We start from the raw sequence: 12,402 nt of genomic DNA, 5'->3' as shown, positions 1-12,402 counted from the left end.
TAAGTTTGGCCTTTAAAAAAAATGATAAATAGAAGTTGGAATTTAATTTTCCCAATACGTTTTCTAGGAGTTTATATTTTTATTTTATTTTTTTTATTTATTTTTTTATTTTTTTTTTTTTTGCTTTTTGGGTCACACCTGGCAATGCACAGGGGTTACTCCTGGCTTTGCACTCAGGAATTACCCCTGGTCATGCTCAGGGGACCATATGGGACGCTGGGATTTGAACCCGGGTCGGCCGCGTGCAAGGCAAACGCCCTACCCGCTGTGCTATCTCTCCAGCCCCTTCCCAATACTTTTTCTATGTCGATAGATAAAATTGAATGATTCTTCTTTAGTGTTTTGATATTATGGATTATATTGTCAAATATTGAATCGACCTTGTATATCTGGGAAAATAGACAAATCAACATGGTGATAACATATAACTATCTTTATACACTGTTGGATTTGATTGCTAATTTTTATGAGAATTTTTGTATCGTGGTCCATAAAACATATTGGTCTATAAGTTTTTCTTCTTTTTTTTTCCTTTAACTGTCTTTACCTGGATTTGAATAAAAGTAATACTGGTTTCATAGCATGAATCGAACATGTGCCCCCCTTCATGAGTTTTCCTGAAAGAAAGCATGTGAAATTGATGTTCAGTCTCCTTTAAACACTTGGTAGGGTCACCAGTGAAGTCATGGGGGCATGGAGATTTCTTTGTTTTTTGAGAACTCTGTACTGATGAATCAAACTTCTTCAGTTAGGTACAGGCGGTTCCAATGGCCTATTTCATCTTAGATGAATTTTGGCAGATAGTGATTTTCAGAGAACTGATCCTGTTCTTCTCAAATTTATAAGTGCAAAGTGGTTTGTAGTAGAGCTGCTAGATTTATCCAAACTATGGAGCTGTTGGGGCTGGAGAGATAGCACAGCAGGTAGGGCGTTTGTCTTGCTCGTGGCCGACCCGGGATCAATTCCCAGCATCCCATAGGTCCCCCTAGCAGCGCCAGGAGTGATTCCTGAGTCTGCACTCCTGAGCCAGGAGTCATCCCTGAGCATTGCTGGGTGTGACCCAAAAAGCCAAAAAAAAAAAAAAAAAACACCCTCAAACAAACTATGGAGCTGCTCCTGGCCCTCTCCAGAGGAAGCAGAGTGAGCCAGCTTCCTGGGCAGATGTCCCTGCATCCGTGGGAGTGCCAGTCACGTTCAAGTCCTCGTGCAGCTCCACCACATCCATCTGAGGTTGGCTCCGCCATTTCTACTTCACAGGAAGAAGAGAAGCTTGATTGATACCTCTGGCTACCTACATGGCCGGTCTACTCAGCTTCTAACTAAACAGTTTCAGCCAGATCCAACTTCGCTTCTTATCCTTGGGGTTATGATATAAGCCCTTCCTCATTTTGTTTTGTTTTGTTTTGGGGTCACAGCCAGTAGTGCTCAGGGCTTACTCCTGATTCTGTGCTTAGGGATCACTCCTGGCGGTGCTTGGGGAACCCTACGGGGTGCCAGGCATTAAACCTGGGTTGACAGCATGCAAATCAAGTGCCTAAGCCCCTGGACTCTCTCCAGCCTCATAATACAGTCTCTTTCTGAGGGGGCAGGGAGGGGGGAAAATACCTGGCAGTGCTCAGGGATCATTTCTCCTGGTTCTGTGCTCAGGGATCATTTCTGGCTCTGTGCTCAGGGTTCACACCTAGCAGGGCTTGGGAGACCGCAGGGCAAGATCCTTACCCAGTTTACTATCTCTCTGGGCCCTCCATAACACATTCCTTCTCACTGTTGGAGTTGCAACGAGGCACCATGTTAAGTTGACTCTCGGACAGAAGGTCTGAGGCTCTCTCGAGCCGGAGGTGAGCTCAGATTTCCAGCCAGAAAGGACAAAATTTTGTTCTCCAGTCAAAATTCAGAGACAAACAAATGGGGATCCTAGGACAGACAGAGGCTGTGGAGGATCTTCCCTTCTCTCACACCCAAGACTATAACCAGCCTGACACCAGCCCTTCACTGTGCCGGCCTTATTCCCACTGTACTGCGGTTTCCGGTATCCCTGAACTGACCTCTCCTTCTCCCAGTTCCTCTTACCACTTCTGCTTCATCTTTATCTTGGACAACTGCCAGGCCTGCGATTGACCTCCACGGGGGCCTGCTGGTTCCCATTAAAGCGCTGACGAGGCCGGCCTGTAGTAATTAGGTAGCTAGGCTGGGAGACAATGTGTCAGCTCCCAAACTGCCCGTCCACGAGGATCAATCAACACCTCGCCACTATCTTACAGCAATTCAATGAGCAATCATCTTCCCAGCCTGCGACTGTCCCCTGGCCCTCTCCGGGAGGCAGAGTCAGAGAGGACAATCAGTGTCCTTCAAATGGCCCTTGCTCTGCACTCTGCAAGCATCACAGAGAGACATGGCCCAGGACATGGCCCTCAGTGGCCAGAAAGAAGGGTGGGGACAGAAGTGAGTTTCTGGAAGCCACATTCATCCTTGGGTGGACAGAGGAAGTGTGTGAGACAGGCTGAAATGAAGCACTAAGCAAATACTCGGCGCCCGTAAAAAGAATCAGGCCACTCGCCCCAGACTGACACGGACCAATTTCTAAAAAGGCACCGCTAAGTGGAACCAGCATGCAGCAAAATTGCTCATTTCCTCTCCCATCAATCACTGAAAGAGTTCTGAGCCTGGACACATAGCCCCGGCCCTCTCCTTCTCACTGTGTAATCTCAAGCAAGTGACTGTTCTCTCATCTGCATGAACATCATAACAGTTACTGACTTGGCATAATTTTCTAGTTGTCAAATTTTGGGACGCTATTCTGCCTGCCTGCGGTGGTACTCTGCAGATGCCATCATCATAGACACAGGTGCATCCCTGCAGGCTGGCTTTAGAACTGCTGATCCAAGGTGTCTCTGGGCAGGGGCACTGGGTATGTGCAGTCAGCAGGAATGAAGAATTTCTTTCCTTAGCCTCCCTTTGGGTGACTATGCGGTGTGCACCTACTCTCTATTTATTTGGGGGTGTTTATTTTTTCCATGTTTATTTTTGTTTGTTTCTTTTAAAGATAGAAAAGGAAAACCTTAGGGCTGGAGCGATAGTGATGGCCCCATGGGGACATGGCATCACCCTCCTCCTTCTGCATAGACCATTTCTCCAAAGCAGGGAAGAAGATTCGGGCAGAGGGGCATTACGCAGAGGTTTCTCTGAGCTGGTCAGAGGGAAAACAAAGCAACTCCATGATTATGAAGCCCGAGTACAGCACAGCCCCTGGCTGACACGAGACACGGCCAAGCCTGTGTGACCGGTAAGAGGCTGAGGGAATAACTCCAGGAAGAGGCCTATTGGTTCGCATTTCCTCACCTGCGCAGTTTCCTTCTAATCCATCCAAGGATGCGGGACACTGACCAGGCCTATCCAAAGACAAGAGCTTTGTGTCTGGCAGTTGAGCATTGCAGGAAGGCCCAGCTGCTGCCAGGCCAGATCTCTGGAACCTTCATGGGATGGAGGCAGGCAAGTCCCCGCCCTGCCAAAGGCCCGGCTCTCCACCCACATCTGGCTCCTGCTGCTGCCAGAGAAATGCCCAGCATCAGGACTGATCTCAGAGAGATGCCAGAGAGATGCCGGCAGCTGATGTCTCAACACTGAAGCCCCTGAAGCATGTAGTCACATATGTGGCCACATGACACCTCCAAACATCACAGAAATGACAACACAGCAGAGCAGAAAATTAGATGTGAACATTGTGTAGAAGCCCACTAAGCTCAGAGAGTGAAAACAGTAACTAAGGAGGCTCAACTCACAACTCATTAAATCCTCAGATAACGACTTTACTAATATCATTATGTGATATGTATCGCAACAAGCAATGTAAAGTAAATTATTTTGCTAAGTAAATTATCTCTGCTAAGGGAGAAGGCTGGGAGGGAAAGTCACACTGGTTGTCGGACTGGTACTGGAACACTGAATAGCTGAAACAACTGTATTGTGCACAACTTTGTAAATCATGGGGTTTACATAAAGTTTCCTTTAAAAAAATAGACAAAAGCTTGACCTTTTCTATGACTTCAAACATCCATTTCTGGCCTACTGAGAATGGTACAAACAGTATATAAACAGGCTTTTGCCCCGGGAAGCCCGGCGAAGCAGCTCAGCAGAGCTCTCATTAGCTCTTCCTGCAGGCAGCCCCAAGCCTTAAACTTTGAAAAACAACATTTGGTGCTTAGGGACAATTTCCCGCTCCTTGTTGGAGACATTTCTTGGCCAAGAAATGTCAGAGACCAAGTGGTACCAGAGACAGAACCAGGCCTCCTGCCGGCAAAGTCTATGCCGAGCCTCTGAGTCCTCTCCCTGGCTAATGTTTTACTGCGGTAAACACTGTTTTCCTTTCCCTTTGCTCTCAGGCACCGGGGGGTTCCACACACAGTTGTCTCCGAGAAGAAATGGAGGTTCTGGGGAGAAGCATACTCTCCTTCAGAAGCCAAGAAAGGAACAGAGGCTGCCCGGACACCCCGGCGGAAGGTCACAGCCATCAAGGGACAGTCGGCACTCTTTCCCCACGTGTCCTGGGGCACATTCTGCTGCTAACACAGTCACATGAGGCGCGGCTCTACGGGGGAGGCCCCAGCTTTCCTGCAAGGCTGCGCGCTCCTCTAGGACCCTTGGTGCTCTTCAGCTCTCACCCTGCCCCAAGGCCAGCTGCAGTAAGGACTCAGCTGATGCATGTAAAGCCCTTCCGGAAGCCAGGACGGTTCTGCCCCCCGTGCTTTGGGCTCCTCTGCGAGCACTCACTGTTTGTGCCCATGGATGGCCCTGCCCACAACAGGTGCTTGTGAAGCATTGGTGAATTGAGTTGAGAGGCAGGATGCTGGGAGACCAAACACACACAAAGACGATATAAAAATAGAACTGGAGCCAGCACACCAAGCCATTAGCTACAGAAAGTGGTGCAGGAAGCGGGACGCGCCTAGTCAGCCTTGTGGAACATATTCTCTCCACACACACAATCCCTGGGGTCTGCAACAAACGCACCCTGAAGGCCGGACCAAGTTCCAAAGGGCAGTCCCCCTGACCTTGGGCACCCGCCCTCCCCACCCCTCCACCACCACCAACTTAGGACCAAGCAACTTGCAGCCTAATAAATGACAGAGGGCTCCCCCTAGCAGCAGCGGGCATCCGCTCCCCTGCCACATGCAGAAGCCTCTAAATGATTCTACTCTCAACCCCTATGGCTCCACAGGGCTGCGGGTCCCTGAGCCACTCTTAGTTGGGCAAAGTAGCAGCTCCAACAATTGCAGGGCTGAGGCAAAACTGGCCAGGTCCAAAGTGCCCACAGAACAAGTTTTGCACTCTGACCTAGCACCACCAACACATGCACACACATACACACATATAAACACATACCACGACATAACATATACACACATACCATGACACACACATACAATGATACACACATGCACACATGCATATACACATGTCACGACATACATGTATGCACACAAATACATGCACACAGCCACAAAATATCACACACATACACACCATCACACAAACACAATCACAACCACACACAGACAGCACCATCACCCACCCCCATCACCATCATGACCACTGCCTCGCAAGTGAAAGTTTAAAGTTTACTTTGACTTTTTAGGCACACAGGTGATGAGTACCGTGAGCGTCTCTGAGCAACGCCCACACAAATCAGGCCTCCCACCACCCTTCTTTCCTTTCCTTTTCCATGTTGGTGGTGGCACTGTACTGTGTTTTCTTTTTTTTACTATTTATTTATTATTATTTTTTATTAGTGAATCACTGTGGGGTACTGTTACATATTTACAAACTTTCGTCTTTGCGTTTCAGTCATACAATGATCAGTTACTCATCCCTCCAGCAGTACCCATTCTCCACCTCCAAAGATCTCAGTATGCCTCCCACCCCCTCCTCCCTTGACTTTGGGTTTCTTGACATCAGGAAGCTCCTGTAAAGAAATCCTACCTTCTTGAGTAAATATAAATTACAATTTTAAAATTATCAAGAAGTAAATCTATTCTCAGCTGTATGGCAGTTCTTTCCCTATTTGCCAAGCCAATGTAATGAACTACTGTATATATCTGGTGGCACAGTCTGGCCCATGTAACATCCCGTGTGAGCCAGAGTGGGCTACAACATCTCTGAGACATCCGAGAGTGAGTTACCTGTTGGACACACATACCTGCATCAACATGTTAAAAAATTTAGGGACCATGATATACAACACTGCTAACAATAGGGTTTTCATATGCACGATGCTCCATATTCACACTCTACACTGAAGGGTCCCACCCATGAACTACCCCCATCCTCCACCCTCCTCCACCAAGGAAAGATCAGTTCTGCAGCCCTGTTCTCAGACTTCATTGTTGTTTTTGCTTGCTGTTTCCCTCCTGTGCTTCTCCCTATCCTGCATATGAGAGAGCTCATCCTGGTCTGTCCCTTTCCTGACTAACCCCACTCCACATGATACTTTCCAGACCCATCCATAGAGCGCTACCTGCATGCTTTTGTCTTTCCTTATAGTCTCTTCTTATGATATTCCATTGTGTATATGTACCAGTTGGAGGATCTGTTTATCCATTTATCTGCTCTTGGGTACTTGGACTGTTTTCATATTTTGACTGTTATGAACAGTGCTACAATAAACACAGCAGCTCAAGTGTCTTTTCTGAATAATTTTTTGGGCCTTTGGGGTAGATGCCAAAAAGTGAAACTGCTGGATGATGTGGAAGCTCAATTTTTAGCTTTTTGAGAAGTTTCCATATTGTTTTCCCAAAAATAGTCTGAACCAGTCAACATTCCTACCAGCAGTGAAAGAGGCACCTTTTTTACCCCACATCTCTGCCAACAAAGATTATCTGTTCTTTGTGATGGGTGCCAGGCTCACTGGTATGAGGTGATAGTTCGTTGTTTTGATTTTTATTTCCCCTGATGATAAGGGATGCAGAGCATTTTTTTTTTATCATGTACCTATTGACCCAAACTGGAGCGACAGCACAGCAGGTAGGGCATTTGCCTTGAACGCAGCCGACCTGGGTTCAATTCCTCTGTCCCTCTCGGAGAGCCCGGCAAGCTACCAAAAGTATCTCACCCACACGGCAGAGCCTGGCAAGCTCCCTGCGGCGTATTCCATGTGCCAAAAACAGTAACAACAAATCTTACAAAGGAGACATTACTGGTGCCTGCTCGAGCAAATCGGTGAAAGACGATGCTACAGTGCTACCTACTGACCATCTGTAGATCTTCTATATTGACGTACTAATGCTTTGTTTTGGGATTTTTTAAACTTTATTAAAATGAATCACTATGAATTACAAAGTAACAAAGTCGTTCATGATTGGGTTTTATGCATACAATGTTCCAGCACCTATTCATCTTCACCAGTGTCCACTTCCCTCCAATAATGTCCCACGTTCCGCCCACTCCCCAGCTTGCCTCTATAGCAGACATTGTTTTCTTTTTCTGTTTCTCCCTTCCCCATCCCTTTAGGCATTGTGATTTACAGTACTGTTACTGAGAGGGTCTCATGGGCATCACCTTACCTCCTCTCAGTGCCCCTGTCCTGGTCCATAGTGACCACTTTCCTCTCTCATTGCCATAGTGCTCCCTCCCCTGACCTGTCCCCACTTCCTCCCCTCAGTGGCAAACTTTCCACTAAAGATCAGTTCTCTTGCTCTTCATTTCTATTGGATAGTCACCTTCTGGAGTGGAGGCGGGGGGTTAGACCATGTCTGACAATGCTCAGGTCTTACTCCTGGTTCTGGGCTCAGGGATCACTCATGGTGGGGCGCTAGGGACCATATGGAGTGTTGGGGATTGAACCCAGGTCTGACGCATGTGAGGCAAGTGCCCTACCCACTGTATTATCACTCTAGCCTCAAGGACAGGCATGTTCTTAAGTTTAGTTATTGTCTTTTGGGTCTCATGCTTGCAATGTTGTTGGCTCTGTTGCACACACACACACACACACACACACGTTAGGTATATACACATACCTCATCTCTACACCACAGTGCCCAAGGGTCCTGCCCTCTACCCATTACCTCCCCCTGCCTCTTCTTTATTTCCCTCCCCACCTTGATTTTTGTTCCTCCCCATTTTTCTCATTTCTAGGGTCCATGGTAATCTAGGTACCCACCTCTGATACTTCACATTCATTTGAACTGTTATTCTATCTGCCACAAATAAATACGATCACCCGGTATTTGTCCTTCTGTTAAATTTCTTCACTTAACATGATAATACGATGCAGCTGCAAGGAACGAAGAACCACACGATTCACTGCAATCTGGATGTTAGTGCCCTTTGAAAGGCTTCTATATTGCGCTCCTTGTTTTTGGTTTTTTTTTTTATTCGTCCCCTTCCCTTGGTTTTGGTTGCTCCCTGTACAGGGCTCGATCCCACACTGCAGATAAGGGGGTGACAGACACTCTTGCTTGCTGTGCTCACAGTTTTGACTGGGGGCACCAAGGATCACAGTGGTAGGATCTGACACAGTGATATGGGGAGGTGCTAGGGTTGAATCCTCAAGCATGCAAGGCAGGGGCACTACCAGGGAGTCCCCTACCCCAGGACTGCTGCCACATCACAGTTTCCCATGGGGACACTTCCCCAAGCCGCCATCTCCTCTGGGAAGACCAAACATGGCTGGCGGGGAGCTGCTTACTTGGGTCCCTCAATTTCATCAGCCTCTTAGTTCGTTTTGAACTAGTGCTGGTTTCCCCAAACAGCCTCTGATCTCCCTTTGGGGACCCGATCAGGTAGACATGCCTGAGGCCAGCCTCACCTCTCCCGGACTCCGCATCTGCCCTCATTCTCCTGCCGCGTCATTCTGCAAACACAAACCAAGTGCCCAGGGTTGCAGAGGGCAGGGTCGTCACAGGCAGATGGAGAGGCAGATGCTCACTGGGCAGGGGGCAGCAGAGCCACTGCCTTGGACCCATCAGGAGGGGCCACTTCCAAAGACCTGCACTGGTCACCTGCTGCCGCCTGCCAGCTCCAACCAAGCACCCTGTGCATGGGCACCCTGTGTTCAGCAGAGGACATGGCAATGACCCTGGTGTCTGCCGGTGCTGCCCAAGAAAGCAGCACAGGAGGACAATACTGGACTGCAGAGTCAGGGGCCAGGAGATAGCAGAGGGCTAAGGCCTTGCATGTGGTTTGATGCCTGGCACTGGACAGGGCCCACTGAATAACCCCAGGGGTCACTGCTGAGCACACAGCCAGGAGTAACCCAGGCACCACCAGGTGTGCAAGGAAAGAAGGAAGAAAAGAGAAAGAGAGAACAAGAGGAAGGAAAGAAAGAAGGGAGGGAGGGAGGAAGGGAGGAAGGGAGGAAGGGAGGAAGGGAGGAAGGGAGGAAGGAAGGAAGGAAGGAAGGAAGGAAGGAAGGAAGGAAGGAAGGAAGGAGAGAAGGAGGGTGGGAGGGAGGGAAGAAAAGAGGGAGGGGAAGGAAGGCAAGCAGGCAGGCTTGCTCTCCCTGGCTGCCACCGAGACCCTGTGTAGTCCATATCATCAGCAGAAGGAATGACATGAACAGACACCCAGACTAGAGGGAGCAGCCGGGTTGCCCCAGAACTTCGTCCTGGAACTGGGTGCAGTGGTCTGGCTGCCCACAGGCAAGACCGGTGACACCTGAAGTCAGGCTAGAGCCTGAAGGACGAGCACTGTTGGCAACCCCCCCACCCCCCCAGCAGACCAGCCTACCTCGGAGCTGGCAGAACGTGGTCATGAACTTGCTGGTGAGGGACTTGAGCTCATTGTTGGCCAGTGTGATGAGGTGGATCTGCTCGGTGACATTCCGCAGGACCTTGTAGATGCCGATGGGGAAGGAGACCAGCTTGCACTCGGCCAGGTCTGTGGCCCAAGAGCAAAGACACACCAGAGTTAGCGACCAGAGCTCCCAAGGACTTGCCCCAAACCACACGCATCCCGGCGCCGAGCCTGTCACCGCCCCCTGCTGGGCTCCACAAGCTGCCCTTCGCCTCCAAAGCCTTCTTTGTCACCGCCCATTGCATCTGAGTACACTGAGGCATGGCGGGGATTGTTCTAGCACCTTCCCCGTAGTCACAGTCTACACCAGAACACACATAGAGGGGCTCACCGGCACCACAGCGACTGGTATTCACCGTGGTGTCCTTAAAGCCTGCAGAGTCCACGGGCACTACCGCCAGGTACAGCCCCCAAATCAAACAAACAGGAAACAAGCAATGAAAAAAGAATCCACAGGAACTTATCAAAGAGATCTCTGGGCTGAGCCCTCCTCGACAGTCCACTCCTCTGCTAACAGCAACGCTCAGGGCTGGCGACTCTGGACTTCCTTCAGATCTGCCACTCTGAAAGCAAGTCCAGGAGGAGACGGGTGGGATACCCAAGTGGAGACAGGCGGACCCTTCCTCAAATAACTCAATACTTGGGCCCCGGATCCAGGGACCTCCTCCCAGAAACACTTGACTTATAAATGTTCAAGCAACATTTTTCAGTTGCCACCAATGGAGACCACCTGAATACAACAGGTTAATGGAAAAGCAAAATGAGGCACAAAAAAGTGAGGAAAAAACAAGAAAGAAATGAGTTGAGGGCTGGAGCGATAGCACAGCAAGTAGGGCATTTGCCTTTCACGCGGCTGATCCAGGGTCAATTCCCAACATCTCATATGGTCCCCTGAGCACTGCCGGGAGTATTCCTGCATACAAAGACAGGAGTAACCCCTGTGCATCGCCAGGTGTAACCCAAAAAGCAAAAAAAAAAAAAAGAGCTGAAGCAAGGATACATGATCCAACATGGAGCAACCTTGAAAATGCTACGGTAAGCGAAAGAGCCAGTGAGAAAGGGCTCTACAGGGCCACCTGAGTCCACTTATATGAACTGGACATGTGGTCAACTTGCAGAGATGGACAGTAGATTAGTGGTTGCTTGTGCATGGGGCTGTGGAGGCTGTGGGGTAGCAGGTTGGGGGAAATAGAAATGTTCTGAAATGTGGGGCCAGAGCGATAGGACAGCAGGTAGGGCACTGGCCTAGATGTAGCCAACCCAAGTTGGATCCCTGGCATCCTACGTGGTGCCCGGAACACCACCAGGAAGTGACCCCTGGACACTGGAGTAATCCCTGAGCACTGCCGAACATGATCCAAAAACAATCAACAAATGTTCCCAAAAGTGACTGTGATTCAGAGCCAAGACTAAGCCCTGAGCATAGCCAGGTGTGTCCCAAAAACAAAGCAAAAATTGTGACTGTGGTGACAGCTGAGACGCTCTGAGTAGACGTAAACCACTGGACTGTGTTTTTAAGGGGCTGCAAGGCTGGTAAGTGAATCCTCCCTCGGTAAGGTTATTGTTTATACACAGCAGCCAGGAGACACTGAAAGCAAGTGAGCTCAAAAAGCAGGCGAGTCACTCCTGTCTCCCAAGCCTTGGTTTCTTCATGTGCAAAATTGGGGTGTCATCATTGACGGAGCAGGGCCATTAGGAAAATGGAATGTGATGATGAGCACTAGAGCCGCTAACAAAACTCCCGACGTCCGGGCAGCGGGAGGGCTACAAGAGTTGCTTCTGTCTGCCCCCACAACTGGCAGTCGCCTCTCATATCCAAACCCTGATATCACTCTCTTACTCCAACAACACTGACTCATCTCTCAGTAAACTCAGCTCTTCTCAATAAACTTTTCTTTTTTACTTATAGTTTGATTTGGGGGCCATACCCAGAGTGCTCAGAGCTTACTCCGAGGCCCAGAGGACCATATAAGTGGTGCCAGGATCAAATCCAGGTCAGCCCCATGCAAGGCAAATACCCTACATACTCTACTATCTCTCCAGCTCCAAGGCGCTTTTTTTTTTTCTCTTTTCTGTTTGGGTCACACCTGGCGATGCACAGGGGTTACTCCTGGCTCATGCACTCAGGAATTACTCCTGGCAGTGCTCGGGGGACCATATGGGATGCTGGGAATCGAACCCTGGTCAGCTATGTGCAAGGGAAACGCCCTACCCGCTGTGCTATCACTCCAGCCCCTCCAGCCCCAAGGCTTTTGACTAATGTTGCAAAATAAACATGCAGGGGCCTGCAGAATAAGCAGTAGAACACCGGCTTGGCAAGTGAGTGGTCATGAGTCCTCGCCCTGGTGCTGCCATGTGTGTCATATATGATTCTATCAGCTCTGCCATGTGAGTCTGGCAGCTCTTCTGTCTGTGCTCCCCAGCATAAGTGATTTCCTGTCCTACTGAAGCCAGGTGTGTGTGTGTGTGTGTGTGTGTGTGTGTGCGCACGCGCGCATGCATAAGCACCACAACCAGGGGTGTGACCTCCTGGTGAGCCCCACACACAGGAAATATGACCCCTGGCAAGCACATGTGTGAGGACCACAGCGACCTCCTCTCAAAAGCATGGCAGCA

General features: G+C 49.4%; 1 protein-coding gene across 3 annotated transcripts in view; it reads right to left on the bottom strand.

Moving 5' to 3' along the window:
* Window positions 1–12,402, bottom strand: part of LRRC20 (leucine rich repeat containing 20) — a 74,008-nt gene that overhangs the window by 28,385 nt on the left and 33,221 nt on the right. For all 3 annotated transcript variants that reach the window (XM_004615489.2, XM_055130641.1, XM_055130640.1), the window contains one exon: window positions 9,721–9,870. In XM_004615489.2, coding sequence (XP_004615546.2) covers window positions 9,721–9,870 — 150 coding nt within the window. The remainder of the gene's footprint in view (window positions 1–9,720; window positions 9,871–12,402) is intronic.

This window comes from Sorex araneus, chromosome 3 (genome assembly GCF_027595985.1).
Source record: "Sorex araneus isolate mSorAra2 chromosome 3, mSorAra2.pri, whole genome shotgun sequence".
Lineage (NCBI taxonomy): Eukaryota > Metazoa > Chordata > Mammalia > Eulipotyphla > Soricidae > Sorex > Sorex araneus.
This window is presented reverse-complemented; position numbering and strand designations above follow the sequence as displayed.